This window comes from Bos javanicus, chromosome 1 (genome assembly GCF_032452875.1).
Source record: "Bos javanicus breed banteng chromosome 1, ARS-OSU_banteng_1.0, whole genome shotgun sequence".
Classification (NCBI taxonomy): domain Eukaryota; kingdom Metazoa; phylum Chordata; class Mammalia; order Artiodactyla; family Bovidae; genus Bos; species Bos javanicus.
Window position 1 is genome coordinate 57,972,841 of NC_083868.1, and position 26,416 is coordinate 57,999,256.

A 26,416-nucleotide genomic window follows, 5' to 3' on the forward strand; every position below is an offset into this window, starting at 1 on the left:
GGTCATCATGTATACACAAATGGAATACTATTCAGCCACCAAAAAGGAGATCTTGCCATTTGAGAAGACATGAATGGACCTTGAGAGCATTATGCTAAGTGACATAAGTCAGAGAAAGGCAAGTAATGTGTGATTTCACTTACATGTGGAATATTAAAAAATAAGCTCAGGTGAGAAGAGATTCGTAGTTGCCAGAGGTAGAGCTTGGGGGTAAGAAAAATGGGTGAAGGTCAAAAGGTACTAACTCCCAGTTATAAAATAAACCATGGGGATGGTATAATATACAATATAGTTACCACAGTTAGTAATGCTGTATTGCATATTTGAAAGTCGCTAAGAGAGTATTTTGTAAAAGTCCTCAGCACAAGAAAAAAAAAATTGTTTACTATAAATGGTGGCAGGTGTAACTAGACTTATTGTGGTGATCATTTTGCAATATGTACAAATATTGAATCATTGTATCTCTGAAACTAATGTTGTATGTCAGTTATACCACAATAATAATAACTTGGTCTGGAAAATAAAAAGCAAAATAGCAGATACGAAGTTTTTAGAATCATGAAGGAAATAGATCAGATGATGTGATCACCAGATTTAAAATATTACAAGAGGTGCTGAGGAAGAGAGGAAAGGTATGACAAATTAAGACATCCTGTTTCACACCCAGAACTCACAGGAGTTTGTAAATAGATTTTAAGTTAGGTGAATTCAGATCTGTTACTACCTCTGAAGTAAGGAAGAAAATGATCTTTTTTTTTTTTTCCCCTCACAGTGCTATGACCTATTCTGGAATCCATCTGCTGAGATGCTTTATAGCAGATATAACAGGAAATCTTAAGACTACTGGCTTCTAATTTAGTTGAAGATTCAAAATTGTTTGTGCCAACTGCAGTTAAAGACAGAATTTCAACATTGTTTTAAATGTTGTGTATCTGTAACTTGCAGAAGGATCCCTTCAGCTTTAAAACCTGCATATGTCCAAAGGAAGAATGAATTTGTGCCTATAGGGGCAGAAAGGTTTATACATGATTGAGTTATGCTGTTCATTAGAAGAGATACCAGCAGTTTTTAACAAACTGACAAACAAGACCATATAGAAGTCCATAAAATGAAAATCTATTTCCTACCGTGTAGATGATAGAATGTTAGTTACTCAGTCGTGTCTGACTCTTTGTAACCCTATGGACTGTATGTAGCCTGCCAGGCTCCTCTGTCCACAGCATTCTCCAGGCGAGGATACTAGAGTGGGTAGCCATTCCCTTCTCCAGGGGATCCTCCTGACAAGGGATTGAAGTTGCGTCTCCTGCATTGCAGGCACATTCTTTATTGTCTGAGCCATCAGGGTAGCCCCTACTGTGTGTAGGTGACGGTTTGCCATATTATTGGGTTTTTGTCTTTTAAAGGAATATCTATTACTCTATTTTTTTAAATATTACAATGCACTAGGTAAAAAGGGGCTACTTTTTTTGTTAAGCACTGATAGATGGGTTGAAGGTAAATTCTTATGTTGTTGTTCAGTCACCAAGTTGTGTCTTGACTGCCACCCCATGGACTGTTGCACACCAGGCTTCCCTGTCCTTCACTATCTTCCAGAGTTTGTTCAAATTTATGTCCATTGAGTCAGTGATGCTATCTAACCATCTCATCCTCTGCCACCCTCTTCTCCTTTTACCTTCAATCCTTCCCAGCATCAGGGTCTTTCTATGTATGGCTATAACTTATCATTTTTTTGGAGACATCATTTGAATATAACAAAAATTATTCTTGATAAAATTTCAATCAGTCCATAATGGAAATACCACTTATTTCAGACTGAGGTCAGTCACTTTCACAGGGTTCAGAATCAGAAGACCAGAATTCAAGTTCCAGTTCTGATACTTATTATACGTTGGATGTTTCTGGACTTCTTTTGTAACTCTACCTCAGAAGCTATGAAGATTAAAATATGAAAAGAACATCTATTTATTCTATATATTTGTAAAGCAAAACCAATTCAAGTATATAGCAAAACTCATGGGTAGATTTATCACAGAATACATCCTGTCATGGAGGAAGTAACATTTTATCTAGGTTAAGACCAAAGAAGAAAGTTTTAGGTATGAAAGTTGATTTGCACAGGGCAAGAAAAAACAGTTGATGGGATAGTTTATAAATGGAGTCTTCCCATTAGGATTCAGAATGGAAAGATAAAGCCTTACTTTGGACTAATGTTAGTGGAAAATATTTTTATGAAGGTGTTACTGACCTAGTCATACAAGTGGTTTAGCTTTTCAGAGTGAGGCTGTATATTAAAATGTTATAGCAATAGCATTGGATAAAAAATTAATGCTATAAAACAACTTTGACTTTTAGAAAATTCAGTTCTGAATATGTTTTCAGTTTTATAGTTAATACTACTGGTTTATTCTAACCAGCAGTGATTTAAAAAAAACTTTTAATATGGGCATTCACCAAGTGAAATATATATTGATAGTAACAACAAAATTATCTTAAAAGGCATCTTTCTGCCTGCCAGTGTTACTGTACAGTTTGTCTTAGCCTTGGCTTTTGTTCTCCTAAAAGGAGGGTCCAAGACAAAAGCTTGTGTCCAGTAGTTTATTGGGGATGTGATTCCAGGGAACAGGAATGAAGGGGAAATGAAACAGATGGAAGGAAAGCCAATCAAGGATTCATTGACTTGGAAACAACATAGCTCTAGGGCTTGATCTTGAGGGATCTGTGGAACCTTATGAAATGTGCCTCTGAATTGTCTTTGAAGGGGGATTAGCAAGTTGTGTATACCCAAATGCCAAGCAGTCCTATAGCTTGTCAGAGGCACGAAGGCAAGGTGAGGTCGTCCAGTCCTGCTTGAGACTGGTTATGATAGTAGTGGCTGCAGTAAGAGGCCAAGATTTGAAGTGACACATGAGAGGTCTACCACACTGCTCTGACAAATGACCAGAGTGTGTTAATGCCACCAGAAGGGATTAAATTGGTATTTACTATGATGATGCTAACGATTATTTTCTAATTTACTGGGTAAGTTATGGTTTTGTAAATTTAAAACTTAAAACATGTGAATTTGTTTGGGAAAAAAAATAGAATACCATGTTCCTTATTTTTACCAACTTAGGGACACATGAAGCTCTTTACTGTTTTTCCCAGAAGTTTAAGGGGCAGATGGGAAAAGGAGATAAACATACTCCAAAGGAACATTAATTAAATAGGAAAAAAATGCTAGGCTTTTAGTCTAATCCAGTTTCACCTCCTTAGACAATTCACTGAACCACTCTGTTGTATACAATAAAGGGTGATCTCCAAAGTCTCTTCCAGCTGTACAGGTTTATGATTATTGGACAGTAATACCACTTTAGATGGAGGAACTCAGCCCAGAGAAGCCTGCTGTTTGCACATGATTAGTGTCACATGCACATAAAAGCAGAAGCAGGATTGGATCTTGAATCTTAGAAGCTGATGGCTACTTCTAGACTTGTCATGAAGGAGACTTCCTCGGTATTGTCCATGTTTTAAAGTACCAAGTAGCTGTACCACTTGGTAGGAAACCAGGACAAATATAAACTAATAAAAAGTGACTAGAGATTGACTTAGCAAGGCTTCAGGAAAGGGAGCTAAACCAGTGTTTATCGAACTGCATTTTGAGCTACTTGCATCAAAATCACCTGAGCCCCGTATTAAAATGCAGATTTCCGATCCTGTCCCCTAGCCATGATTATCAATCTCTGGAAGGGACTCAAAATCGGCATTTTAAACAACCCCACCAAGTGATTCTCAAGACATCCCTACAGTTTGAGAACCAATGGTATAGTAAGTAAGTGGAAAATATACAGAAAACAGATGAGGAAAGAAAAAGGCCAGATAAAGAACAAAAAGGAAACTTTAAAAATGGTAGGATGACTGAGGAAGATGCAGGATATATTAGGGCATTGTATAAATTACTATATATAAACATAAAATTTAAGCCTACAACCTGCTTGAAAAATAGCTTATTAACCTAATTCAAGAAAGCTAGAATATTTGAACGAAACCTCAAACTTTGCATCATTATTTGAAAATATGTAGGATTTACCTTCTCAGAGCAATTGTATGAGCAACATACAAATACCAGGTGATAGCATCAGCACCAATTATAAATCTATTTTTAGCCTCTCTAGGTTGACTGGTTTTGTGTTTCCTTAGTTTTTTAACTTTCTCACCTAGTTCTACTTTGTGTATAACCGTCAGTCACTCTATATCCTTTCTGGAAAAAAATTTATATTTGGAATCAATCAATTAGCACCCTAATAAACAAGGTCCCCTACAAACTTTTGGATAATTCCAAAAGCATTTTAATATGCCCTCCTATGAGATAAGGTTAACAAATGAAATAATGGTTGTAACCATTGCCTGCTAATACACTTAGTGGCAAAACTGATGATCAGTTCTAACATACAGAAGACAGGCAGTACAGCTGTTAAAAGCTACGAACCTTGGTGTTCAGAAGAGCACTTAGCTACAGTGGAGCCATTAAGGTCAAAGTGACCTTCTAGGTGATTCCCACCCCTGCATCCCATTTACCTAAGGCACAATGTAAGTTTTACAAACCTAATTTACTCAGGTCTTAAGTAAAAACTTGACTAATAGTCAAATATTTGTCGATTAAATGACACAAAGCTATGGTAAGCGTTTATTGAACTAAAATGAACTGCTGTACAGTGCTGTACTAAAGCAGCTCCTCTGAGTCCAAGTGGTACTTCAGATCTTTCCACATCTCAGCTGTTCTACTTAAAGCAGCAGAACACTGGAGCAACTGGTTAAGTTTCACATATGAGCCTCTAAACTCCCATTAAAGCAAAAATATCATCAATGTCATCTGTCTCCTTAGTGGTTCCTGATGTATTATGTTTATTTCCTTGCATCACTGTCCAAGAATCCATCTTATTTTCATTGCTTTCTGTAAGCTTTTCATGAGTTTGTGTCTCCTTAGTTTGTATGACAGGATTTGAAACTCTCCTATTCACTTGCTTATTGTTAGGGTACAGATCAGTCCTACGAACAGTAGAATCTGAGCGTCTCCCTTTAATGACATCCGTAGCACTCTGAGTCCCTTGAGGGGGCTGCTGGATTTCCTTTAAAAGAGTCGACTGCAACTTTCTCTGTTTCCTTCCTTTCAGTGAAAATTTATTCTGTGATCTTCTTTGTCTCAGATGATGCTTTGAAGTTTTCATACCTAAGCCGTGAAGAAGGCAGTTGCAAATAGATGTTTTTATGCACTGTAGCTTCTTTGGCAAACTTTAAAGGACAGAAGAAATTAGATTGTTAAGATGCATAAAAACATTCTCAAAAATTTTGTCTCCTTTTTACCAATTTCCAACTAAAATATATGTCCTATGCCTCCGTACAATTTCCAGAATCATAAGGAAAAACATGGAAATAGGAGCTTCATATCCAGTCTGCGTTTTCAGAGCACAGCTTCCCTCTGATTTAGACTGTGGGCAAATGTGTCCCCGCTACACTTCCACAGTAAAGTAGTTCCTACAACTAGCAAGGCAGCTGAATGGTGAGATACTGCCATATTTCAGTGCCAGAGCTACTTCCTGATAATTGCTAACCTATTCACAATGTAATAGGATTGGAACTGGGGAAAAAATGAATTACAAATAGAAAAGTTACTAGGATGCATCACCCCATTTCTGGAGTAACAACTTCATATTCAATATAATAACAGAAAATGAACAAGGAAAAAGGAATCAAAGTGAAGAGGGAGTTTATGTAAAATGAGAAGACAGGGATGCCGGCATAGGCAAAACGACAGCATTCATATTATCTTCAAATCTGGGGATTCCAAACTCAAATGGCTGGTTGTTAGGTACTTTGCTTCTGAGTAGGATACCCTGCCACAAGGCGCACTGGTGCCCTGCTAACTGCCTCACTGTGATGGTCAGAATGCAAACGATTAGCATGAGTCTGTACCTCCCCCTGTACCCTCTTCCTTTTTAAACCAACATGGAACTTTGAGGAATCCCATTTTAACGCAGTAATCCATATCTCTGTTTCCAAACCAATTTTGTCTTACTGTAAGTGGTAATTTTTAAGTGAGGAGAGGGTAGGTGGACTTCCCAACTGAAATGGAAATGAAAAAACAGAAGAATCAGAGGATCTGCACTGAGTTCAAGATCTCCAGCTCTAATTCCCTAAGTAAAATCCTCTTATTAACTCATCTATAAAATGTGAATACCACCACCTGTGTCACAGTTATTGTGGACATTAAGTACACTTAAAATGTGGTACAAATATAACGTGTTACTAAAACATCAAAACGGCAGAATGAAAGAGCACTGCATTTTTGTGGGGTGCAGAATAATGGCTTAATCAAATAACCACCAGTTTGTTACCCTCTGGATTAACTTTTAATTAGCATCTCTGCCTCATCTACCCCTGAGTTTAAACAGAATCTTGAACAGAACAGCTCCATTTTAGGCTGAGCTTCCACTCTAGAGTGTAATGTAAAAATTCTTAACTTCTCCCACAGCTTTCAGTCAAAACTTGAGGGATGGTGTGGGGAGGGAGGAGGGAGGAGGGTTCAGGATGGGGAACACATGTATACTAATTAAATAATTTTCTATTAGAGAAAAAAAATAAAATAAAATAAAATCCTTGTATTCTTCAAATTACTTGCAAACAGATTTCACTGCCAGAGAGTAGAGTAATCAGCTAGTTCACCTTGAGTGGGAAAGGAGGCTCAGTTTCATAAAGCCAAATTTCTACTCTTGTGATTTCAGGGCAATTTTCTTTTGCTTCCATACATAATTTCAGGAATCAAAACTAATTCCTCCTTATAACTATTCCTATAAAATCCATTTTAGTAAATAGAATTACATAGAAAAACAATTCTGTTCAAAAAGTAAAATAATAATTCTCTCAGCCTAAACTAAATTTCCTATGCCAATGTTGTAAAAAAAATGAAAATCTTTTCTGTTATTTAAGCTTGGTCCTTTTTTCTTAAGCTCTCTTCTTATTTGGCTTGCAAATATACAGAAAGTCTCCCTCTAGGAGGATTAAAAAGTAATTTTCTGGGAAAATACTTTTAGAAAAAAAAAAAAAAAACCTTCAGTATATATCATATTTTTTACTAAAACAGGTATTGTCTTTCCATAAATTTTTAAAATTTAAGAAGGTGTGACCAAGTGACATCCATGGAAACCATTATAAAGCCCTGAATAGATACATGTCCATAAATATAGTAAGAAATTATGGTGGATGCACAGAGTGTTTCTTGAAGGATACGCAAAAAGTGGTCAGTGATCGCCCGTCAAGGGGGAATGAGGACCTTTATGGCCCTTTGTGTCTCAAATTGTTACCACAGGCGTCTATTATTTGTTCAGTAAAAACATAAAGCCCTAAAATATCTAACTTCATGTATTGTTTCAAGCAATATTGGCTCACAAAGATAACCATCCTTAAGCAGTGCTGTGAACGTAAGCACCACAAAAGGATGAAGCGGTACATGGAGCGTCTAGCTCCTGTGCATGGAAATTACTTGACGCTGACTCTGATGTGTGGCCTTGTAGGAGGAAGCATCTTCTACTCTCACACCCTCATCCCACTGAAGCTGTGGGCAGACAGGCCATCTCTCCTACCAGAGGCAGAACTCCATGAAGATTAAATCTGTCTTACACATAGTTGTATCTGCAGGTTAGCATACCACAGACACACCTGATACTTTTTGAATAAAAGGATGGAATGGTGAAGAGTAAATCCAATTGACCAAATTTACTTCCTCCCAATGATATATATATTTAGCTCTGCCCAATAAAAGTAGCTAACAAAACTGTACTTTGAGTATATACCCCAATTTTAGTCCCCAGGGTACTGGACATTAAAAAGGCTGAATATATATACTTTTGCCTTGAAAGATAACAGAAGAAGTAAAGGAATATAATTTTTATACTATACCTACCTAGAGCCTTGAGCTTCCACATGTTTAAGCCGGTTACTTTTAAGAAGTTTGTTACCCAGAAAGGCAGTCTGAGCCTTCAGTTTTTTGCTTCTACACCACAGAATTGCCATTTGGATTTCTTCAGAAAGTTGTGTGAAAGTCTCAGCCTCTCGGAATCTTTGCACAAGACTTTTTACACAGGGAGTTCCTATTGCTTTCTGAGAAGAATGTTTGGTTGCCTTTAGTTTGGATGGAGAATATTTAAACTCAAAGCTCTTCTCCTGAAATATGGAATGATGAGGAAAATTATTGATCTGTTACAGACATATAACGAGAGAGAGAAGTTGACTCACACACTATCAACATTTGAAAATACATCTTTTTAAAAGAAGGAAAAAGTTTTTTCCAGTTCCCTATGCTTTCTATTTGTCTTTTTAAATTTTTTTGACTGTGCCACCTGGCACTGGGGATCAGAATGGTGCCCCCTTGCAGTGGAAATACAGAGTCCTAATAACTAGACTGCCAGGGAATTCCTTTCCTTTTGCTTAAAAAAATTTTTATTCACTGATACTAATACGATTTTTCCCCCTCTGTGCTACAACTGATCCCATCTATAGCTAAATTCAGTTGTACACAAGTAACAATATAAATATTTACATACATATTTATTTAACCTGTGTTGCTGTTGTTTAGTCTCTCTGTCATGTCTGACTGTTTGTGACCCCATGGACTACAGCCCGCTGGGCTCCTCTGTCCATGGGATTTCCCAGGCAAGAAGACCGGAATGGCCATTTCCTTCTCCATGGATCTTCCCCAACCACGGATCCATCCTGCCTCTCCTGCACTGGCAGGTGGATTCTCAACCACTGGGCCACCAGGGAAGCCCATTTAACCTACACATAAGAATAAAACTCCACATAATTAAGTATGGATCAAAGTCTATCTGGTGGGAGACAAAATCACTGAAAAGCCCTTTTCCTCTAATGCTGGACTACCACAGCTTGTTTTTCATCACCTCCTCAAGGAAGGGTCATAAATGTTATTGATAAATGTGGAAATGCAGATGACTGCTGAATGTATGTTAAAAATGCTTAACTGAGCAATATTTCCAATTCCAATTCAACCATCTTTTGATGTGGCACCTCTGTCTCTTCAACTTCATTTTTCTGTATGAAGTCAAGTTTGCATTTTATCAACTACTACTGTTTACTGAAATATGCCACCTACTAGGTCTGCTTCCATCTTCTGTTCAAAACTTAGTTTCTTGCAAATTTCTCATTCTCGAGAAGAACAAGTAATAGTAGTAGAAGGTAGAGACCTATCAATCTTTGTGTTGGTGATCCATAAAAGTTTGACCTAAAAACACCCTAAGCATATTGGTGCTAAATGCTAAAAATAAAATAGTGATTGGTCATAAATAAGAGGGATGCTGGAACCAGCTCACATAGGAACAAGTGATGGACTGCAGAAAGTTTCAGGAGCCACAGAGCTACAGTTATTGAGAGAGCTGATAAAACTATTTGGAGACTGGTGTAATGATAAACTCCAGGAGATAGTTTAGGACGGGGAGGCCTGGTGTGCTGCAGCCCATGGAGTTGCAGAGAGTCGGACACAACTTAGCGACTGAACAACAACAAATAATATTAAATGACAAAGACTGAAACCAAACTGCCTGGTTCAAATCCCAGTTCTGCCCCATATTTGCTATCTGGCCTGGACAAATTTCTTGTCCTTTCTTTGCCTTAATTTTCTCATCTGAAACATGGAAAGAACAGCACCTACCTCACAGGACTTTTGCAAGGATTATAAGAATTTACACATATAAAGAGTTCTGAACAATGCCTGGCAAAGAGTAAATGCAGTGTAAGTATTATGGTGATGATGACATCTTCTTCCAGAACTTGTAAACTGGACAAAATATAAATGCAAGCTGGAATCCTTGTAAACCTTCAAGAAAGTACTGACTTGTTAGAAAAGAATTTTTGAATAGAATGGGAGAAATAGCCCATGAAGAAAACAACTTTGAAAAGAGAGAGAGTAAAAGAACTTCTTATCCGTGTCAGATCCAGAACACACAGAGTTTACAGACACTGGCTGAGGAGAGGTCAACACTGACAGCTCTAACGCTGATAGAAAGAAATAGAAGCCTCATGATAAAACATGATGGTAGTGACGATGGAAGTACCTAACATCTAACATCAAGTAAGTGCTTACCACACTTGAGACTCTGTGCCCAATACTTCATATGTACTAAAACTGGCACAGCCCTACGAAGTGCATACTGTTTGTAGAAAATGGAGGTATGGACAGGTCAAGAAACTTACATAAGGTCACAAATTACTACAAACCAGGACGCAAACCATCTGTCTGACTTCGAAGCCCATATTCTTTTTTTTTTTTTTTTTTACCCCAAATCTTTGTTTCTCAGTTCAGTAAAATTTGTTTTTCCAGCCGATGCTCAAAAGGCATGTGTTTTTGGTTTTTTTTTTTTGCAGATATCATGGTTTTTTTTTCCCATGAAGTATCCCACATACTTCAGTACATATTTCTGAATTTCCTAAGAATAGGGATATTCGGTTAATAACTGTAATAGTACAGTTGTCAACTTCAGTAATTTAACATGGATAAAATACTTTTATTAAATCTACTGTCTGTATTCTAATACTGTTAACTGACCCTCAGTGTCCTTTTTAGCACTTTTTCCTTCTAGTACAAGATCTAGTCCAGGATCAGATATTGCATTTCATTGTCATGTTGATAAAGTCTCTTTTAATCTGGAACACTTTTACAGCCTTTCTTTGTTTTTTATGATATTACTTGTTAGGATTTGTCTTACATACTGCGGTGCTTCCATGTTGGGTGGATATATATTTATAATTGTTATATCTTCTTCTTGGATTGATCCTTTGATCATTATGTAGTGACCTTCTTTGTCTCTTTTCACAGCCTTTGTTTTAAAGTCTAATTTATCTGATACGAGTATTGTGACTCCTGCTTTCTTTTGGTCCCAATTTGCATGGAAAATCTTTTTCCAGCCCTTCACTTTCAGTCTGTATGTGTCCCCTGTTTTGAGGTGGGTCTCTTGTAGACAACATATGTAGGGGTCTTGTTTTTGTATCCATTCAGCCAGTCTTTGTCTTTTGATTGGGGCATTCAACCCATTTACGTTTAAGGTAATTACTAATAAGTATGATCCCGTTGCCATTTACTTTATTGTTTTGGGTTCGAGTTTATACACCATTTTTGTGTTTCCTGTCTAGAGAATATCCTTTAGTATTTGTTGGAGAGCTGGTTTGGTGGTGCAGAATTCTCTCAGCTTTTGCTTGTCTGAAAAGCTTTTGATTTCTCCTTCATACTTGAATGAGATCCTTGCTGGGTACAATAATCTGGAAGCCCATATTCTTAAGCTGCAGTATAATCCACTCCTATGGTGGATCCTAGGATCATTTTAAAATTCTAGCAAAACCCTTAGTAAAATGTTTCTGAAAGCATTCTATTAACTGAATTAACTAGATGCACTCAGATCCCTTGGAAATGCCTCTACTCATTCAGAAGCAGACTGAGAACTAAGATGGCACTATGCCTAGAGCCGAGGACAAAACCAGAAGATTCAGCCTCTGTCCTTGGTAAGTGGCATCTACACTTAGCAAAAATCATAAGCTATATTAAAATAAGCCAGACAAACCTGAATAGCTTTTTGTTTCAGCTGTTTGCAGAAAGCTCTCACATCAAATTCTGATGACTTTTCTGTGGAGATAGATCACAGATAAAAAAATTAGGCATACTATTTTCAAATCAACAAATTCTTAAGTACATGACAACAAAGGGAGTTAAGCAAGCAAAGAACTATGAAGCTACAACAGAAAGAAATAACTTAACATGCTCAAGCTTAGAAAACACATTATTAATACCATACTTCTCTAAAGATAATGTGAGTTAAAATTAAGAGAGTTTAACAGTATGAGCCATATCAAAGCAAATTACCTTTTAAGATTTTCTTACTCTTTACTGGTTGTCCAAGATCCATGTTATTCTGTATATTGATCTTCATTTGTTTAGCTTTTTCAGAAATTCTAAGTAAAGTTTCTTCACCTGACCTCTGTGATTGCTCTTTTGTTAAAAATAGTTTATTTAGCAGTTTAGTTACTCCTTTAGCTACAAAAGCTGTAGGCATTTTTTTCTTAAAGACTTCAAAATAGGGCTCTCCTAAAAATTCAACAATATCAGAAGGAAAGGTAAAACCTTTGAAGTAAGGCAATGGTTGAATCCTGGAGACCTCCTGAAGTAATCCAAACAATGGTTCATATAAGGAAACCAGCCTTTTTAAAACATCTTTATACAGAACCCTAGGGAAAGAAGTAGGAGCTCATGAATTAGCCAGTAATTGTAATTTGCAGATTATGTAATAACAGATTCAAAGCTGAAAATAACACTTATCAGTCTGCCACTATAGATTAAAAAAAAAAAATGCTACAGTGGATACTTGCAAAGAGCTAGATTTAGTCCAGCTTATATAGAAAAATCCAAGTACAAAATGTTATATAAAACCAAATACAGTACTACATGGAGAGATATTTCAAAGGATGTGCACCAAAATCTTAACTGTGGTTTTATCTAGAGGATAAGATTTTAGGCAAATTTCAGGTTCTTTGAATTTTTTCTATTTTTAAAAGTTTCTTCAAATAAGCATGTATTATTAAAATTAAAAAATCAAAGCTATTTTCATTGTAGGGAAGAATAATACAGTTTGACATTGATTAGTAATTCTAACATTACTAACATGATAACCATACTAACATATGATAAGTAGTTCTAACATTGTTAGCTCTAAAAACAAGCAGAATAAAAAACAGGATGACTGAAAATAGTACTTGAGATATCCAGATTAAGATAGAAAATTAAGGATTAGAAAGAATTTTTTCTTTTTTTGTTTCCATTCAAATTATAGCTAATCACAAATGGGCAGATTTTGAATCTGATTATCCATCAGATAAGCTCCATAATATGTATTGTGAGATGCAAGGGAAATTCTCTTTGGTTTGCAACTAGTATTACCAGTGTTCTTTACGTCAATAGCTATGGCTCAAAAAGCAGTGGTGGTTCATGTAGAAGAAAGGAATTTAGAAAACATAAGGAAGGTCATTGCCGTTAAGTATTAGAAATCTAGTGGCAGAAACGAATGAATGATACAGACTGCCCAGGAACACCTTCATTTTAAATGGCTCAGCTGAATGATTAGAGGAACCTTTTTTTTTTAAATTCCAGCTGCTAATCCCAGGAATTCATTTGTTTAGTTTAATGTGGAAGTGATCTCATGGATTCAGATTCAAAGCCTAGTCTTTTGACATAACTATCAACACTTAGCTTCCCAATCCATCCCAAATAAACTCTGATCAAATGAAAAAACAGAATTTCTGCACTTTCAACATCCCATGGAAAAGCAAATATGAAGATTACTAATAAGAAACCTAGTCTGAGTTAGAGAAATGAGAAAGAAATGAAGGATTTCAAAGGTACGTACATACATACCATAACCTGCTCACGAGCCCAACCATCACAAGGTTTAAAATAATGAATTCTTGCAAACCTAGATGTTTCACAGTCAAGCTGAAGAATGAAGTTAAAGTTGGGAAACAGAATCAAAGGAATTTATGTTTTGTTGTGTTACATTTATGGGGAAAAAAAACACAGAATGCAGAATTTTCTTGAAGGAGTTAAAGCCTTAAAACATGTTCTACTTAAGTCATTGAAGCTTTAAAAAAAAGTAATATACACTCTGCTAGAGACTTCATTAATAAACTTGGTTTCTAAGGATTAGCTTTTAAGATTAATAATTTCTAACTGTCAATGCCTTTAGGATAATACATATTAAATAGAGGTAGAAATCCCTGGCAATGGCTATTTCAGGCACTTCTCAGGAAGAGAAGACCAAAGAGCAAAATTTTAAGAATTTGCATATATTATAACTCCTACTTTGAAAATATGAAAAACTACATACTCCCTAGCTTTCAAACAGAAATACTATTAAATTCATCCCTGCATGCATGCTTAGTCATGTCTGACTCTGCAACCCCATGGACTGTAACCCAACAGGCTCCTTTGTCCATGGGATTTCCCAGGCAAGAATACTGGAGTGGGTTGCCACTTCCTCCTCCAGGGGTCTTCCTGACCTAGGGATCAAACCTGCATCTCCTGTGGCTCCTTCATTAGCAAGTGGATTGCTTACCACTGAGCCACCTGAGAAGCCCATTAAATACATCCAAACAACTGAAGTTCAGAAAAACATTTTTTAGATGATTCAAGGATACAGAAATGTCTTGCAGCAACAGTCCAACAGGCGAAGCAGCAACTTGCAGGCCCCCAGAATCTTCATCAACACCAGTTCTACCACTGGTTGGCTGGGGATGACACATGCTTTGGTATTTATAGGCTGATTTTCACTTGACAAAAATAGAAAAGTATGTTACTTTCATTCTTAAATATAAAACACTTATATAATAAGTACAGAATTGCTTTAAGCTCAATTGAGGTAGTTATGTTTAATAATGACTCACTGAAGTTAACTGACACTTATGTTTCAAAATAGTTTATCATCACCCAGGTTTCAGTGTCACACTGTTCCTTCCCACAAGCCAACAGAGGGAGGTTACCACAGATACCAGGGGCCCTTTATTAAAATAAAATTTGTACAGCTAAGGTATAATTGGTTATATTCAAACAATAATGAAGGAAGTCTAAAGCGAGGTTACAGTAAGACACCGGGTTTCCAGCCCACCACAAAGCCCATTACAAAGCAACTAGACTACTTACTTAGAAGAAAATGACTCTGAGAGATCTTGAATTGAACCTTCCAAATTCATGTTTTTCAAACGTTTTAAACACTGTTCAACCTGAAAGGGGAAGACCAACTCAAATTCACATGTTTATGTGTAACAGAGGCAAAGCCACTGATGTGAACACGAAAACAAATTCAAAATTTCAAAGTATAGTAATACACTGAATACAAAGTATAGAAATACACAGAATGCCATATTTTAGGGTAAAGAAACCGGTAGCCCAAAGCAGTTGCTTCTGGTTAAAAATTTGAAATTTATGCAGCCAAATAAATTTCTCAGATCAGGTTATGACCAGTGACTGGATTTCCCTGGTGGCTCAGATGGTAAAACGTCTGCCTACAATACAGGAGACCCAGGTTCAATCCCTGGGTCGGGAAGATCCCTGGAGAAGGAAATGGCAACCCACTCCAGTACTCTTGCCTGGAGAATCCCATAGATGGAGGAGCCTGGCGGGCTGTAGTCCATGGGGTCGCAAAGAGTTGCACACAATTGAGCAACTTCACTCTCTTTCTTTCTTTCTTTCTTACTATATGCCAGGATGTGCTTGGTGCTATAAAGAGGACCAAAGTAAATGTAAGATTATTCTCAAGATTGTATTAATAAACTTTTCTGAAGTAACATGATTTCTAATAGTGAAACTATTAAAACAAGACAGTAAATTGTTAAGTACTAAATTTTACTGTCCATAAGTGCTGCAGACATGAGGATCAAGTGATGGAGGGCTTGGGCATTATAAACATACAGAACCAGGTAAGCAAAGGCTCAGAGGAGGGAACCAATGTGGTGAGTAGGAAGACTCACAAAGAGTTCAGGCTGCTTGTAATACAATATATATGATGATGAAGACCACAGAGAAGCCTGAGCTAAGAAAACTGAAGAGGCCAGATCAGGAAGGATCTGCTAAGTTAAGCTAAGAGGTCTGCTCTTTATTCAGGGGACAATGGAGAACCATTAAAAATTAAGCTGTGTTTTAGGATGATTAACCAGGATTTGGTACACGTGAACATGCCACAGTAGAAGAAAGACTGAAGGAGGAAAGATCAGTCAGAATTACAACACAACAAAAAATTGACAAGGTTTCAAAATTTAGTTTAGCCAGAACTAAAAGAGACTAGATGCAGAGAAGGTGTTAATTGATCAGTTAACCTGATGGGAGAGCAGAGAAAACAGAACACCAAATTTTTCTGACTATACTTATTGACAACCTGGAAGCCCGGAGGAGAAATACGTATATTCAATCTGAGATAACAAGTTTGGTTTTGGAGTTAAAGACTCAGAAGGAGATAAAACCTGCTCCAGAGAAGAAAACTTAGGAAAAACCATAATCGCAAATCTTTCTTTGGTAAAGAAATCATCTTTTTTGCTTTAAGTAATGTGAGTGGAAAACTTACCAAAGAAAATGAATCTGTTTAAGGTTGGAGATTATGCCATACACCTAGCACAAAGCACAGTGCCTGGCACATAGAAAGTTTCAAAAATACTTGGAGAATTAATAAAATGAATGAGCAAATAAATGAGCATATATGGAACTTAACTTAGAAGGCTCTATTCTGTGTATGTAATCCCTGAGCTAGAAGGACCCAATTTTGTCTTAAACTTCAAAAGATACACAAAACACTTTACACAACTTGTTATATACTCATTTAATATATTCCCAATTAGATTATTTACCACCACAATAAATAAATTGCAACTTTGTTCTTTTTATGATTTGGGGATTTTGATTATGCTCAGGAAAATTGTTTCTTGATCCAACACTTTGTTTTGATCAAATCACTCCATCTTTAAAGTAAACAAAGGTGTGGTAATTTGTTCTAGATTGTATATAATGAAAATTTTTCATAATTATCTACCTACTAGAAACAAGACTGGGAAAGAATCAAACATAGTTCTTTTCTAATACAGACTGTTTTTTGAAATGCTTTCAGGGAAAAAAAATGAAAGCTCACATGTGATTGTGGGCTTAACACTTAAAAATCACAAGTGAAAGTGAAGTGAAAGTCACTCAGTTGTGTCCAATTCTTTGCAACCCCATGGACAGTCCACGGAATTCTCCAGGTGAAAATACTGGAGTGGGTAGCCTTTCTTTTCTCCAGGGTTTCTTCCCAACCCAGGTATCGAACCCAGGTCTCCCGCATCGCAGGCAGATACTTTACTAGCTGAGCCACAGGGAAGTCCAAGAATACTGGAGTGGGTAGCCTATCCCTTCTCCAGCAGATATTCCCAACCCAGAAATCAAACCAAGGTCTCCTTCATTGTAGGTGGATTCTTTACCAACTGAGCTATCAGGAAAGCCCAAGTAAATCACAAGTAATTTACTTCAATTTCCTTAAATAACAAAAGTTAAGTGGCAGTGTGATCTCCATCTTCACCAAGTAAAAATGTTTTCTCTTAAATACAGGGCTCTTTCCTTACCTGTCTGAGGGCCAAATGGGGCTTATGGCGGCCCATTCTGTTGTGATTGCTGTAAAGGATTGCACATAATACATCTGTCTCTGCATCTAAGGTTCGGCTCTTCAGTGACAATGTAATGCGACAGCATTCTTTAATTATAGCTGCAATGCAAAGGTCTAATGCAGAGATATTTAGTAATAAGACTTAACATGCATTTCTACATTAAGTATATTATACAAAAAATACACTGAAAGAAGCAACCTTCCTTATCTGTTTTAAAGAAATCAATACCACCACAATCAGCTTCACCTGTGAGAACATAATTAAACATTTCTAAGTATGTAAGAAATGACATAGGAAGGAAGGAAAGTGGTGACAGATATCAAGCCCATGAAATCATTAAGAAAACATCTATTAAACTAGAATGTATATCATATCACATTTTATTGTGATTTTAAGAATCTTTCATATGAATACTTTGCAGAGTCATTTAGGGTACACCAAACACTAAGAAAGTGGGGAAAACCACTAGACCATTCAGGTATGACTTAAGTCAAACCCCTTATGATTATACAGTGGAAGTGAGAAATTTATAAGGGACTAGATCTGATAGAGTGCCTGATGAACTATGGACGGAGGTTCGTGACATTGTACAGGAGACAAGGATTAAGACCATCCCCTTGGAAAAGAAATGCAAAAAAGCAAAATGGCTGTCTGAGGAGGCCTTACATACAGCTGTGAAAAGAAAAGCTAAAAGTAAAGGAGAAAAGGAAAGATATACCTATTTGAATGCAGAGTTCCAAAGAATAGCAAGGAGAGATAAGAAAGCCTTCCTGAGTGATCAGGGCAAAGAAATAGAAGAAAACAATAAACAGGAAAGACTAGAGATCTCTTCAAGAAAATTCGAGATACCAAGGGAACATTTCATGCAAAGATGAGCTCAATAAAGGACAGAAATGGTATGGACCTAACAGAAGCATAAGATATTAAGAAAAGGTGGCAAGAATACACAGAAAAACTGTACAAAAAAGATCTTCATGACCCAGATAATCACGATGGTGTGATCACTCACCTAGAGCCAGACATCTGGGAATGTGAAGTCAAGAGGGCCTTAGGAAGTATCACTACAAACAAAGCTAGTGGAGGTGATGGAATTCCAGTTGAGCTATTTCAAATGCTGAAAGATGATGCTGTTAAAGTGCTGCACTCAATATGCCAGCAAATTTGGAAAACTCAGCAGTGGCCACAGGACTGGAAAAGGTCAGTTTTCATTCTAATCCCAAAGAAAGGCAATGCCAAAGAATGCTCAAACTACCACACAATTGCACTCATCTCACACGCTAGTAAAGTAATGCTCAAAATTCTTCAAGCCAGGCTTCAGCAATACGTGAACCGTGAACTTCCAGATGTTCAAGCTGGTTTTAGAAAAGACAGAGAAACCAGAGACCAAATGCCAACATTCACTGGATCACTGAAAAAGCAAAAGAGTTCTAGAAAAACATCTATTTCTGCTTTATTGACTATGCCAAAGCCTTTGACTGTGTGGATCACAATAAACTGTGAAAAATTCTGAAAGAGATGGGAATACCAGACCACCTGACCTGCCTCTTGAGAAACCTGTATGCAGGTCAGGAAGCAACAGTTAGAACTGGACATGGAACAACACATTGGTTCCAAATAGGAAAAGGAGTACGTCAAGGCTGTATACTGCCACCCTACTTATTTAACTTCTATGCAGAGTACATCATGAGAAACACTGGGCTGGAGGAAGAACAAGCTGGAATCAAGATTTCCAGGAGAAATATCAATAACCTCAGATATTCAGATGACACCACCCTTATGGCAGAAAGTGAAGAAGAACTAAAGAGCCTCTTGATGAAAGTGAAAGAGGAGAGTGAAAAAGTTGGCTTAAAGCTCAACATTCAGAAAACGAAGATCATGGCATCCGGTCCCATCACTTCATGGCAAATAGATGTGGAAACAGTGGCTGACTTTATTTTTCTGGGTTCCAAAATCACCAGAGATGGTGACTGCAGCCATGAAATTAAAAGGCGCCTACTCCTTGGAAGGAAAGTTATGACCAACCTAGACAGCATAATAAAAAGCAGAGACATTACTTTGTCAACAAAGGTCTGTCTAGTCAAGGCTGTGGTTTTTCCAGTAGTCATGTATGGATGTGAGAGTTGGACTATAAAGAAAGCTAAGCGCCGAAGAATTGATGCTTTTGAACTGTGGTGTTGAAGAAGACTCTTGAGAGTCCCTTGGACTGCAAGGAGATCCAACCAGTCCATTCTGAAGATCAGTCCTGGGTGTTCATTGGAAGGACTGGTGTTGAAGCTGAAACTCCAATATTTTGGCCACCTGATGGGAAGAGCTGATTCATTTGAAAAGACCCTGATGTTGGGAAAGATTGAAGGCAGGAGGAGAAGGGGACAACAGAGGATGAGATGTTTAGATGGCATCACCGATTCTTTCTTACTATCCCAACTATTGAGGCCAGAAATGAGCTGCCTTGGGGGTGGAGAGAGACTTGGTGAATTTCCATGCCTAACAGGAATCCTGTTAAAAGTATTTCTGAACAGAGGAAGGGGTAATGTTAATCTGTAAATGGGGCAGGATGGATGGTTGGAGAGGGGAATGTGATGATAAGTTATAAATACTTAATAACAGCTATCATCTGCAAGGAGATCCAACCAGTCCATCCTAAAGGAAATCAATCCTGAATATTCATTGGAAGGACTGATGCTGAAGCTGAAACTCCAATACTTTGGTCATCTGATGCGAAGAACTGACTCATTTGAGAACACCCTAATGCTGAGAATAATTGAAGGCAGGAGGAGAAGGGGAGGACAGAGGATGAGATGGTTGGATGGCATCACCGACTCAATGGACATGAGTTTGAGTAAACTCCGGAAATTGGTGATGGACAGGGAAGCCTGGCTTACTGCATTCCATGGGGTCGCAAAGAGTCGGACACAACTGAACGACTGGACTGGACTGAACTGATCATTATTTACTATATCAGGCACTGTTCCAAATACTCATTTTACTTTACATTAATAATACTTTATATTGTTAATCTATAATACTCACTTTACTTTATATTAATAAGACTTTATACTGTTACTCTATAATACTCTTTCAGAACTGCTCTATGAATAAAGTACTATTGTTATTCCCAATTGAAAATAAGCGAGGCCCAGAAACATTAGACATTGCCCACTGCTCACCCCAGCTCCAGCAGAGGGAAAAGCCAGGATTCAATCCCTCAATCGAGTTCTTACTGACCTGTGTGCGTGCTAAGTCAGTTCAGTCGTGCGACCCTATGGACTGCGGCCTGCCAGGCTCCTCTGTCCATGGGATTTTTCCAAGCAAGAATACTGGAGTGGGTTGCTATGCCCTCCTCCAGGGGATCTTCCAGACCCAGGGATCAAACCTGTGCCTCTTACTTCCACCTAAAGAAAGGCGGGTTCTTTCCCACCAGCGCCACCTACCTAATAATCGCAATGCCATTCAAACATTGATAGAGCACGCTCTCCTAAATGAAATCATTTACATCCTCCCAAAAACCTGGTGATAGGTAGGGAAAACTAACGCCATTTTACAGATAAGGAACGGGGGACCCAGGAAAATTCCGGCTTAACTGCAGAGTGCTTGAGTGACGACCCGCAGCCCTTCAGGGGCAGAGCGCGGCAGAGACAGAGGGCTAACCACGCCTCTTGGTGGCTGAGTGAAACGCAGGGTTCCCAGGCAGCACTTTTCCCTGACACCAGTTGTGTCCGCCCCTCTCCCCCATTTCGGTGCGGTGCTGAGTCGCGAGCCTTCGGTGCCCCTGCCAGGCCCTGCGATAGACACAGGGGATCCAGCGAAGAACTGTAAAGCCAGGTGCCCCCATGAGCCTCATTCGCAAATTCCCCAGCCCCTCACCCTTCGGCCCTTCCCAGTGTCCCGCGGGCTCCGGAAGTCCCGCCCCGCGCGCACGTGCGCCGGCTCCACGCCTCCTCCGGAAAAGCCTGCGCGCCTAGCGCGGCGCCTCACTCACCTAGCGCCGTGTCCGGGTTCTGTACGGTCACTGCGCTGCGGCTCCCTGCCTTAGGGATCCTCACCCGGTTCCACGGTTCCGGGCCCGGCAACAGCGTAGCCATCTTAGGAGGCAGGAGAGGGAGTGGAAGGGGCGGAGCTAGGCCAGACCAAGTGGAGGGACCGAAGGAGGGGAGATGAGCCGACGTCACGGGGAGGTAGAGGGCAAAGGGTGGGGCGGGGGCGGGGCTGGGGCCCTGGGCGGAGTCTTTCATGGAAGCCTGGACTAAGTATGGTGAACCTGAAACACGTGGTTCAGTTCAGTTCAGTCTCTCAGTCGTCTCTGACTCTTTGGGACCCCATGAATCGCAGCACGGCAGGCCTCCCTGTCCACCAACTCCCAGAGTTTACTCAAACTCGTCCATCGAGTCAGTGATGCCATCCAGCCATCTCATCCTCTGCCGTTCCCTACTCCTGACCCCAGTCCCTCCCAGCATCAGGGTTTTTTTTTCCAATGAGTCAACTCTTCGCATGAGGTGGCCAAAATATTGGAGTTTCAGCTTCAGCATCAGTCCCTCCAATGAACACCCAGGACTGATCTCCTTTAGGATGGACTGGTTGGATCTCCTTGCAGTCCAAGGGACTCTAAAGAGTCTTCTCCAACACCACAGTTCAAAAGCATCACTTCTTCAGCGCTCAGCTTTCTTCACAGTCCAACTCTCACATCCACGTGGTAGTGTATCAGAATCACCTGGGAGATTTGGGGGCGCCCTATCCCAGTACTACACAAACAGAATCCCCGAATGGGTTGAGGCTTTATCCTTGTGTTTATGCTTCCCCATGGGACTCTGAGGCGCAATCAGTTTGGGAAATACTTCAGGGCCTTTTACAGACGTGAAAAGTAAGACCTGTAGTTGAGTTGCATCCACCCCCATCTCTACTTCAGCCATTAGGAGAAAAGGAAGTAATGGAATAAAGAGCCTTATGCAAAATGTACGTTTGCAACACAGAAAACTTAGAGTTAGTCAAGGATGGGGTATGTGTGTGTGTGTGTGTGTGTATTTAGCCCCTCAGTCGTGTCCCTCTCTTTGTGTCCCCATGGACTGTAACCAGCCAGGCCCCTCTCCATGGAATTTTCCAGGTAAGAATACTGGAGTGGGTTGCCATTTCCTTCTCCAGGGGATCTTCCCAACCCAGTGATGGAACCCACATCTCTTGGGTCTCCTGCCTGAGTAGGCAGATTGTTTACCACTAGAGCCACCTTTGAACTGACCTTAGTCAAGGAAGCAGCAGCAAAACTATAATAGAGTGGAGCCCTTAGCACATGGGGTTGCTGTGTGCCATTACACTCTGCAACGGTCCTGCTCAGTCATTGGTTAGTGCCATAGTGGGCCCCTGCCACAAATAACTATCAATGAGTGACCATTAGTGATCTTGCTAGGCCTTTGGTTGGTGTTGCAGTGAGCTCCACCAACAAATAACCGTCAATGAGTGACCCTTAGTGAGGGGATTTAGCCAAGGGTCAGTGGAGTGTGGTCCTCAGGTAGAAAGTGAGGTAAGAGGCGGATCCTGTTCCATGGGGCTGGTCCAGTTCACCCTGCTTTGGGCCAGTGGATGAACTGGGGGAGGGGCAGGCAGGGAACAGTCTGGGGGTTGTGTCCCCCAGGCTCCAGAGCCCTCACTACACCCAGTGGCGGGGCCCAGGCAGCCTCAGGGTGGTGGTGAACCTCTGCCCTGTCTTCCTCTCTGAGATACAATAGCAGCAGCCATCTGCATGGGCTAATTCTGCAGGATTTAGGCCCCCTAACTGATGTTTGGGTGGCCTGAGAAGTCTGAGGGCCAGTTGTATCCTGGGCTCCTGGCTTCCTCAGTGATGACTGCTGTTCAGGATCTGGGGACCTGGCCTGAGGGAGAGCTACCTCTTCAGCACTGGTGGGAGGACCCAGACTGGGTGCTGGACAAACGCTCCTGGGTAGGGTAACCAGCAGGCACAGGAACCCCCTCCTCTTAGCCAAGGTCTGGACCTCAGAGGGTGAAGGTTGAGTCTTGAGACTTTGCCCTTTATTGTCATAACGGAGAGTAACGTTTGTTTGGTGGAGGTTTACAGGAGACTCCTTACCTGACCGTGACTGACCTCCAGAATAAAAGATCTGACACCAAGAAGTTTGAAACCAACCATGCCCCTCCCTCTCCTTTTCTACAAAACGGTTTTGCTGAAAGCTTTTGGGGGGTTTGGGATTTTATGGCATGAACCACCATCTCCTTGCATGGCCCTGCAATAAAACTAAACCTTTCTCTACTCCAAACTCCAACGTTTTGGTTTTGTTTGGCCTCACTGTTCATTGGGCACATGAATTTGCATTTCAGTAACAAAACCACGATCACAGAAAATTGGAGGCTGCTTGACTCTCCATCAACCCAATCTTCTGTCAATGTCCAAAACAAGATATTCCAAGCTCTGCTGATCCTCACCTCAGTATCTTTCTACCACTTGATTTACTTCAGCTATGCTGTTGCCTGAAAGCTCAGTTGGTAAAGTTTCCACCTGCAATGCAGGAGACCCCAGTTCAATCCCTAGGTTGGGAAAATCTGCTGGAGAAAGGATAGGTTACCCACTCCAATATTCTTGGGCTTCCCTTGTGGCTCAGCTGGTAAAGAATCCACCTGCAATGCAGGAGACCTGGGTTCGATCCCTGGGTTGGGAAGATCCCCTGGAGAAGGGAAAGGCTACCTACTCCAGTATTCTGGCCTGGAAAATTCCATGGATTATATAGACCTTGGGGTCACAAAGAGTTGGACAGTACTGAGTGACTTTCACTTCACTTCACCCTGTTGCCACCTTACTTAAGGAGCCCACCACATTAGAGAGGCAGCTAATGGGTTGTGAAGACAGACCAACAAGTTTCTGATTTTAGATCTGCCCTTTGCTAGCTCTATGATCTCAGGATAGTTAAACTAACTACTCCAAATCTTAGTATTCCTAGAGAAAAAATGAAGATAAATACAAACTTGTAAAGTGCTCACAGTTAAAAAGTGCTTTAGAAGAGTGCCTGGCATGCAAACAGTATTTACTCTTAGAAAAATCAATATTATTTTTACTGTTTAAATAGCCTTGCCAAATTGAAATCCTTTGCATGCTCTCTGTACTTACTGCTCTGTGTCATTTCCTTGAAACACAATCTCTCTCAGATCTTATGTCGTTACCTCTGGGTAATTCTTCTGAACATCCCATTCTCACTCCATAACTTGATGTAGAGACTCTATGGACTCCTTTATGTACATATGCCGTGTGTTGGCCTCTGTATTAGCCTCCTATTGCTGCTGTAACAAATGACTACAAATATGATCAATTAAAACAACACAATTACATTTCTGGAGACCAGAAGTCCAAAATGGATCTCACTGGACTAAAGTTGGCGGGGCTGGATCCTTCTGGAGTCTCTACTGGAGAATTCATTTTCTTTTTTCACCTTCTAGAGGCCACATGCATTCCTTGACTCATGTCTCCATCCTCCATTTTCAAAGTTGGTAGCATAGCATCTCCCAATCTCCTTTCACCCTTCCACCTGCCTTCATCTTAAAAGGACTCTAGTGATCACATTGAGCCCACCAAAATAACCCAGGATATTCTCTTCATCTCATAATCTTTAACTTAATATCTACACAATATTTTGCAATATAAACAAATGTATTCATGGATCTGGGGGCTTAGGATGCAGATATCTTGTTTGGGGCATTATTTAGCCTATTATAGACTCACGGAATTTACCTCACTGTATTATATTGTATATTAGTACGTCTCCTCCAATGACATGTGAGCTTACTGAAGGTAGTTCTACCATTGTAGCTTATCACAATCCTTAGGTCAGAGTGTGGTGTTTAGTAGGACCTCAGTAAGTTCTTAACAGCTTTATTGAGGTGAAAATTTATATACAGAGAACTGTGCATACTTAGCATAAACAATTTTACTAGTTTGTTGATATTTACTAAGACACTAGATGATGCTTGAGTAGAGTTTTGAAGGACAAGTAGAACTTTCCCAAGCAGATAAGAAGACATTCTTGATAGAGAGATGGTAACAACATGGGTTGGAAGAACCATTAGTCCTCGCTGAATCAGTATTGCTAGAACATGATGCATTCTGAGGGATGAAGCTGGGAGTAGGGGTGTCAGATCACAGACAGAATTTGCATCTACCCTGGAGGCAGGTGATTCCCAAACCTGGCTGATTGTAATAACCTGGGTAGTCTTTATTCATTAGGTCTGAGTAAGATTCTAATTTATGCTTTTTAAAAGGTCCTTGTGAAGGTCGTCTGCATTAGGGATCCCTTGTGGAAAGTGCAAAGGAGCCACTAAATCTTAGGCTTGGCAATTTTGGTCACTTTGCATCAGAATAGCCGCACTTGGGAAAACGGATTTGAAAATGAGACTAGAGGAAGGGACATAATAATGTGATCTATTACAAAAGCTGAAGCAAGACATGATTAAGGCCTGAATTCGAACCCTGGGACTGAAGATGGACAGATGACTTATTTAGATATCTAGTATTTAGGTATTTAAACATCTAGTATGACTTCCAAACTGCTTCAGTATGAGATGTGGCACCCAAAAGAACCATTTTAGGTAGGTGGCAGGAATCATGAGATAACTTGTGATGTACTGAGTTTGAGATTGCCCATTGGGCTGCCCACAGGATATGTCCAATTCACCAGTTAAATAAATGGGACTGTAGCTCAAAGGGTAATTTATAAGGGATGGAGTAGAGATGATGAATATAGGATAATGTTTTTAGAAGCTTAGAAGGGAAGACAGAGTCTATGCAATTAAAGAGAGAGATGCAGGATCAAGCAGTGTACTCAGTTCAGTTCAGTCGCTCAGTTATGTCTGACTCTTTGTGACCCCATGGACTGCAGCATGCCAGGCTTCCCTGTCCTTCACTAACTCCTGAAGCTTGCTCACACTCATGTCCATTGAGTTGGTGATGCCATCGAACCATCTCATCCTCTGTCATCCCCTTCTCCCACCTTCAGTCTTTTCAAATGAGTCAGTTCTTCGCGTCAGGTGCCCAAAGTATTGGAGCTTCAGCTTCAGCAACAGTCCTTCCAGTGAATATTCAGGGTTCACTTCCTTTATTCAGGGTTCATTTCCTTTAGGATTGAATAGCTGGATCTCCTTGCAGTCCAAGGTACTCTCAAGAGTCTTCTCCAACACCACAGGTCAAAAGCATCAATTCTTTAGTGCTCAGCTTTCT

The 26,416-nt window shown here is 39.7% G+C and overlaps 2 protein-coding genes across 12 annotated transcripts in view; one reads left to right on the plus strand and one right to left on the minus strand.

Annotated features, from left to right (window-relative positions):
* The window catches only part of GTPBP8 (GTP binding protein 8 (putative)), a 285,712-nt gene that overhangs the window by 12,786 nt on the left and 246,510 nt on the right, over positions 1 to 26,416 (plus strand). The window contains exon 6 of one of the 6 annotated variants that reach the window (XM_061427315.1): positions 17,802 to 18,358. The exons of 3 other annotated variants lie outside the window; for them this stretch is intronic. In XM_061427315.1, coding sequence (XP_061283299.1) covers positions 17,802 to 17,886 — 85 coding nt within the window. In that variant the 3' untranslated portion in view covers positions 17,887 to 18,358. Of the gene's footprint in view, positions 1 to 772; positions 4,844 to 7,547; positions 7,944 to 17,801; positions 18,359 to 26,416 lie in introns of those variants that run through there. 2 more of the 6 variants (XM_061427307.1, XM_061427325.1) reach the window with 2 other exon arrangements.
* Positions 4,628 to 21,350, minus strand: NEPRO (nucleolus and neural progenitor protein). 6 transcript variants are annotated; one of them, XM_061427152.1, is made up of 9 exons: positions 21,188 to 21,350; positions 17,167 to 17,215; positions 14,726 to 14,805; positions 14,224 to 14,355; positions 13,445 to 13,522; positions 11,900 to 12,261; positions 11,601 to 11,662; positions 7,937 to 8,196; positions 4,628 to 5,268 (listed from the first exon to the last, which is right to left on the minus strand). In XM_061427152.1, exons 2-9 carry the CDS (start codon positions 17,200 to 17,202, stop codon positions 4,812 to 4,814), a joined length of 1,467 nt encoding a protein of 488 aa, XP_061283136.1. In that variant the 5' UTR covers positions 17,203 to 17,215; positions 21,188 to 21,350; the 3' UTR covers positions 4,628 to 4,811. The 6 variants fall into 6 exon arrangements, with proteins under 6 accessions (XP_061283136.1, XP_061283119.1, XP_061283112.1 ...); XM_061427135.1 differs by having other exon boundaries at positions 17,167 to 17,306; XM_061427128.1 differs by having other exon boundaries at positions 17,167 to 17,321.